We start from the raw sequence: 7,360 nt of genomic DNA on the forward strand, positions 1-7,360 counted from the left end.
GTAAACTAGGTTACATCCAGACTAGAAAATACTCTGAAAAGTAAGTGCATATGGATATTCTAGAAAGATCAAGACATAGTTTAGTGAAGAAAAGCTAATAATGTGTAACAGGTATGGGATCGTGTGCGTGTCTGTGTGTACACACGGACAAATGACAGTGCATAGAAAAGGATCTTGGGATGGGTGACTGTTTGGTATTTCTAAAGAAGAATGCAAATTAAAAGCCCAGGGAGTCAGGCGGTAGCGCAGCGGCTTAAGCGCTCATGGTGCAGAGCGCAAGGACCAGTGTAAGGATCCCGGTTCGAGCCCCCGGCTCCTCACCTGCAGGGGAGTCGCTTCACAGGCGGTGAAGCAGGTCTGCAGGTGTCTCTCTTTCTCTCCCCCTCTCTGTCTTCCCCATCTCTCTCCATTTCTCTCTGTCCTATCCAACAAGAACAACAACCTCATCAACAACAATAACTACAACAACAATGGAAACAAGGGCAACAAAAGGAAATAAATAAATATTTTTTAAAAAATTAAAAGCCCAAATTAAGCACCCCATCCCCCACCCCGTCACTGGGGCTTTACTTCTCCAGGCTGATTCATTCACACAGAAAGGGAAAGGGGAGAGAGAAAGACTCCACAGCACCCAGGCTTCCCCAGAGCAGCAGGGGCCAGATGCGACCTGGTCCCCACACAGGGCAAAGTAGGCACCTTCCCAGGTGAGCTTTCTTGACAGCCCAGAGTCACTGTTCTCACTAAATTTTTGAAGCTAGAGGTGAGACATATTATTTAGCCTGTTGGTTTCATTATATACACTATTATTTTAAAATAATTTTTGTTAATAGTTTGTTACAAGAGTTTAAGATGACAATGTCGAGCTCCACGCCACACCCACCACCAGAGTTCTGTGTCCCCACCGTCCAACCTCCCAAAGAGAACCACCATGTATGTTCTCACCAGTCTTACAGTTTGCTTGCTTCTGCTTTGTTTGGATTTTTTTCTTTGCTTGGAGCTCCCATATGCTGACCAGGGGCTCGAACATGGGTCCTCTTGCTTGGTGAAATATGTGTTTCACCAGGTGAGCCATCTCTCCGCTCCCTTAATTCTGCTATTTTCTTATGCAAAATTTTTAAAATGCGTATTTATTTTGTTTATTTGTGATTAATCGTAGGCTACCAGATTGTTAGATGACAGTGTATAGTCCACATCACACCCACCACCAAAGTTCTCCCACCCAAAGATGACCACCGTAGTTCTCATAAGTCTCAGAAAACAGTTTGCTTGCTTCTGTCTTGTTTGGACTCCACCCCCCCTTTTTTGGCAAGTTCATGTAAATCAGATCTCTAGATTCCATAGATGACAACTATATCTGATAGTTGTCTTTTATCTCTACTTATTTCACTAAGTATTAGCACCTCCAGTTCCATCCATTTTTGTTCCAAAGGACACAGTATCACCTTTTTTGATCGTGGTTAGACCCACCAGCGGCTGGATAGTCACTGTGGCTTCCCTGTTCTCTATGGTGAACTTTCTCTGAAGGGAAGAAAACACATTTTTTTTATTCCCTTATTTTGCAACATGTTGGTATAATCATCTCCTCTGGATGGAGATATTAGAACTAGGAATACCAAAGGAGACCACCCGGACCGAAACAAGACAGGACTAGAATGACCACAGAAACCCAGTAAATCACCCCTGAGTACAAACACGCGTGGCTGGTGACAGAGAGGAGAGAGGGGCCTAAGAAGAGATTAAGTGGATGGAGATATTATTATTATTATTTTTTAAGCAGAGCACACTGCTCAGCTGTGGCTTATGGGGGTAGCAGGATGATTGACCCTGGAACTTTGGAGACTCAGGCGTGAGAATCTCTTTGTACAACCATTATGCTGTCCCTCCCTCCCCTTTCTATGGATTTTCGATTGACTTGATCTGAACACAGGCAAACCAGTTGTATTTTGCACAGATGGTGGAAAAAATAGGGAAAGGTAAGCAAAGGTGTCCTGCTTGGAAGCAGCTTGGGTCCTTGGGTTCTCTTGTCAGGAGAGATGGGACCCTCCCTTTTCCAAATCAGCTTCACAACATAGTGTGAGTGTAAGATTGCATATGTTTCCTGTGTGTCTTAGAATTTTGATAAGTCATAGATATTGTAACTGTGAAACTGGTATCTTACATGCAGGGTCAACCTGCAGAACCTTAGTAAAAACAGACCAATAGTCTCTTCATAGTGCGTTCAGATTTCAGTCTGTAGCTGGGAGATTGGGATCCCAGCACTGCAGTCAGTGACGAGATGCTACTATTTGACCCGGAAGTTTTCTCACCGGGGTCAAGATGTGACTGAGCCCTGTGTCCTTCTCTTGCAGGCATGACAGCAAGTGCAGTTGCAGCTTTAATCCTCATGACCTCCTCCATCGTGTCTGTAGTAGGCTCCTTGTACCTGGCCTACATTCTGTACTTTGTGCTGAAGGAGTTTTGCATCATCTGCATCATCACATACGTGCTGAACTTCATTCTTCTTATCATCAACTACAAACGACTAGTTTACTTGAACGAGGCCTGGAAACGGCAACTACCGCCCAAGCAGGACTGACAACCTTACGGACTCTTAACTGACAGTCTGAGATCCCTTTTTCCATTAAGTTTATTTTGAAACTTTTTTTTTTTAATTCTTCACAACAGACATTTTCCCCCCTGAGAATCTTAAACTGATTTTTTAAAATTCCTGTGAATTAGAAGGGGCCCTATCTTCTGTGTCAATCTTCATTTTAAATATGGAAACCAACACACAAACAAGGATATGCTGAGCCAATCAAAGACAAGCTTTAACTTTACTTTGGAGATGTTTCTGAAATAATAAAATGTAGCCCTAGCCCCCGGCCCTTAATTGTAAAGTGAGCAACCATTGCTAGTAATTCTCTAATGTTTATAAATTAAATTTCAGGTATAACAAAATGTGATCATGACATGAAACTATTTTAGAATAGATACTGTATTAAATATTGCCATGTTTACAATATGTAATATGTTTTTAGCTGATGGGTTTAAACTTGTAGATTCAACTAGAATCCATTTCAGTGATATTTGTAAATAAAGGTAGAAATATTGGATCCATCCCTGCAGAACTTATTGTACAGTTTAGTTGAAGTGTAGCGATGAAGACTTGTCAGCTCAACACTGGTGGAAGAAACAGTGAAACCAGTGGGTCCATTCAAAGCATCTTGTGAAAAGTACTGACAGCTGTCAGTCTGGCATTAGCAGTGAGGATAACCTTGTGGCTGGTTCCCTTTCATCTCCTCTGAAAGGAAACGAAATTTGGACATAAAAATCAAGCTTGTGCCTAGTCATAAAACTGGATCAATTATAACCAGAGTGTGACCACCAGACCTTAAGAACTTGAGAGATGAGGAAATGACATTTCTCGGAGAAAAGCTGGAAATACTAAGATGGCATTTTTAGGTAATGTCTCTTATAGCAATTGCATTTTCATGCAAATATATATATATACTTTTTTTCCTTGACATTGGTGCCCATCAACCAAACAGTGTTAGGACTTTGAAATCACCGGTTTGAAGCTAGTTGCTTCAGAGTAGGGTTGCTCTCGGGTAGCTCTTCATGGCTTTTCCCTGTTTCTTTCTGTGCTAACTAACCCGATATCTAGTTTCTTTTCAAGTCATAGATGAATTTCTCAACTTTAGGGCTGACACACTGCTCAATTTGCATGATCGGGAAGAGGAGTCCCAGTGGAAATAAAGCTCTGAAGATGGAATGCAGCAGCCACACACGAGTGCTCTAATAATCACACGAGAGCAGCATTTCAAGTGATTAGACTAAAGCCAAATGAAATGGCGGCAGTTTGTTTCCACAGTCAGCATCTTCCATCAGAATGTCCAAAGTGCCTTCTGTCTTAAACCTCAAACCAAATATTTTGTGCGTTGAACTTGGGCAGAAGTGTCCTTCCTTCCTTTCTTAATGCATTCTGGAGAAAGGTCTGTACCATCCTTTTTTCCATGACTGAGAAAGTAGTAGCAGTGTTTTGCTTCCGATTCAATTAACTATTATGTTTTTTAAAAAGAACAAAGTCTGGTCATTTGAATACTTCATTTGCCTTCTTTTTGAAGGGAGGGTACAGGCTCTGCTTTGTAAACCATAACACGTCGAGTCAGCAATTGTTCAGTTTCCAACTGTCATAATTGATGCAATGTTCTTCTGGTCCAAGACAGATGGAACATTTGATTGTAATGAACTTTTAACCAGTTTTGTAAAAGATAGCTTAATTCAGATTCCATTAAGAGTTATGTTTTCCCATGAATGTGAATATTTCAGTGCTTGTTTTATTATGTATGTATTCTTCTTTCTATAGTTAAGAGAACTCTAGAAAGCATTAATAGGATGGCTGGTGTTTATGGAAAAACAGTGAGACCATCTTGTAGCAGTGCTACCAGTTGTTCCAAGCAGTTTAGTGCTCCTCTTTCCTAAGGTAGAATGGGAATAGCTTAACGGTGAACACGTCTGTGGTTTGTATGTAACACCAGCTGTGCGAAACTAGTCCCTCATGTTCCAGTTTATACTGGGTTCGCATCAGACTCTGTGTAACTCAGCAGAGTGTAGTTAAAGCTTGTCCTGATGTTGCATTCTTGCAGATGTCTTCAACTCTTACTCAAGGAAATGTAAAAGACTCTTCTGGTTTTTCCTTTGCTTCTCCTAAGCCTTGGGGAGAACACCAGTTTTGATTTGTATAAGAATTTCTGCCACATTCCTGTGACCCCAGTAGAATAATATCCTTTCTCCTCACTGAATGACGAACATGTGTTGCCCGGAAATGATGATGATGACGATGATGATGATGATGATGATGATGATGATGATGCAGCATTGTGATGCCAATATCTCTGAAAGCAATAGAACCCTAGTGGCTGTGATTTGATCATTTTGCCTGGAGGAATTTCGGCTTCCCTCTACGTTCCATCCCAGAAGAGGGAGAGTGATCATGTTTTTAAAATTTGTGGATTATTATGACTACTTTAGAGGAATAGTAAAATTGAAGAACTGATTGAAGGGGAAATGAATTTTTTGTTTTTAGCAATGATCCCATGCCTCTTGTTTTTTAACATGATCTGTAGCAAGTGAAACCTTCTTTACTTGATAGTTATACTAAATATCACTTGAAGAAATGAGAAGTTGTGGTCAGGCGACAGAATCTAGGGAACCTAGGTGGCTTGGAGGATCTCATTTGGTTTCTCATTGCAGTTAGTAGAGGGTGAACTTCCAGTAAAACAACTCAGGTCTAACTAGCTGTGTGCCAGAAACCACTTTTACTCGATATATGTAACTTCTCTTTAAATCCACGATAAGTGTTGAAAGCATCAGCTACTCCCATACAAATAGACAAAAGTCTGACATTTGATTCTAGAGATCCTTGACAGTCTGAGCTAGGATCAGGATGGCACTGAAATTCAGTTGATTGTTGGCTCTTAGTTTGCTTACAGTTGATCTACATTTATTGTCAAGATGACCAGCAAAGCTGTAGTTACCTTCAGCAGTTATTTGCCACTGTTTGAACCCAGTGGATGCTGACAGTTTTTGTCTCTAAGGTCAGTATTAGACAAAATGCCAACAAGAAATTCACTCTCACTTTTTAGTAACCTGTCTAGGGAGGAATACCCAGGTTACAACCTTTATGTATCTCTTCTGCCCCCTTCAACTACAAGTGTTGATGCAATCCTTTCTATTCAGACATTTTAGGTGACACTTTGGACCCCTTATCCATGAGAACTACCTTTCAACTAAATACAAGGAAGGAAGGGTGGAGAGCTTGGCTAAGCATTTTTTATTTCCCTGACAAATTGGCCCAGAAAAGGTGAAATATTGCTATACACTTGTATTAAGCATGGCCCAAGTATCAGGTACATGGTCTGTATCGTATGTCCCATCAGAAGTGTCTGTCACTAGTGCTCTTAGCTCCAGAGGAACATTCATTTCAAATGGAGTTCACTGGGCAGGTTGCCCCTTTACTGGAGAGAAACTCGTTATCAGAAAATTAGGACGCAGTTTTGCTGACTGGTAAAATAAAACAAAGAAAAATGTAAATATGTAAGAATGTTTATTTGTTCCACATAACTTTTTGGTATAAAATAAATGTAGATGTTACCTGTGGGCGTCGTGCTGCCATCATTCTTCTGCTGTAGTGGCATTTATATTAAAGATTTTTAATTTATTTATTAGGAAGGTAGGAGGAGAGAGAAAAAACTAGACATCACTTTGGTACATGTGCTGTTGGGGATCGAACTCAGGACCCCATGCTTAAGTCCAATGCTTTATCCACTGTACCATCTCCCGCACCACTGTAGTGTCATATATTTCAAGAGCATCTGAAAATCACTTTTCCCGTTAAAAAATATTTAAATGTTTCATTTTTATTTTATTTAAATGCTTTATTTACTATTTTACAGAAACAGAGAGGAGTTGAGAGGGGAGGGGAGACAGAGAGGGAGAGAGACACCTGCGGCCCTGCTCCACCGCTCGTGAAGCTTCTCCCTGCAGCTGGGGACCAGGGGCTCGAACCCGCAGCTCTGTGCGCTGCAGCTTACGTCCTTAACCAGGTACGTCGCCACCTGGCCCCTACATTTCATTTTTTAATGAGAGATGCCAAAGCACTGCACAGCTAGTTTATGGTGTGCTGGAGATCGAACCTGGGACCTCAGAGCCTCAGACATGGCAATCTTTTACAGAACTATTACGCTATCTCCCTAGTCCAGACTTTTTGGAATTGATACGGTAACCTCATTTCTGCAGATGAACTGAGATTCTTGTCCTCTTAAATATGCAACATAAAAGATGCAGAGTTTGGAACTGTAGTTCTCTGAAACTCCTGGTGTTTGATGATAAGAATTCATGAAGAGATAATATATAGTTCTGTCTCTGGGTATAATGTATAAATCAGCTGTTTTTCCACAGCTTTACTTTAGCACATGGATATGCCACTTGGTCTTCTAAGAAGGTTACATTTGCAAGAAAGAGGGATCCTTTTGAAATGGTTTAGCTGTATTCCCCCCCCTTTTGTTGCCCTTGCTTGTTGTTGTAGCCTTGTTGTGGTTATTATTGTTATTGATGTTGATGTCGTTCATTGTTGGGTAGGACAGAGAGAAATGGAGAGAGGAGGGGAAGACAGAGGGGGAGAGAAAGACAGACACCTGCAGATCTGCTTCACTGCCTGTGAAGCGACTCCCCTGCAGGTGGGGAGCCGGGGGCTTGAACCAGGATCCTTATGCCGGTCCTTGTGTCTGCGCCACGTGCTACTGCCCAACTCCCTGGCTATATTTTATTGAATAGAACCTTCGGACCTATGAAATGGACTGCACCCCTAACTTCCCTGATT

General features: G+C 41.4%; 1 protein-coding gene across 1 annotated transcript in view; it reads left to right on the plus strand.

Moving 5' to 3' along the window:
* Positions 1 to 6,138, plus strand: part of VKORC1L1 (vitamin K epoxide reductase complex subunit 1 like 1) — a 50,757-nt gene extending 44,619 nt beyond the window's left edge. Inside the window, exon 3 of the mRNA XM_060173130.1 lies at positions 2,349 to 6,138. Coding sequence (XP_060029113.1) covers positions 2,349 to 2,575 — 227 coding nt within the window. The 3' untranslated portion in view covers positions 2,576 to 6,138. The remainder of the gene's footprint in view (positions 1 to 2,348) is intronic.
* The last annotated feature ends 1,222 nt before the right edge of the window (positions 6,139 to 7,360 follow it).

The sequence above is a fragment of the Erinaceus europaeus genome, chromosome 15 (assembly GCF_950295315.1).
Source record: "Erinaceus europaeus chromosome 15, mEriEur2.1, whole genome shotgun sequence".
NCBI classification, from domain to species: Eukaryota; Metazoa; Chordata; class Mammalia; order Eulipotyphla; family Erinaceidae; genus Erinaceus; species Erinaceus europaeus.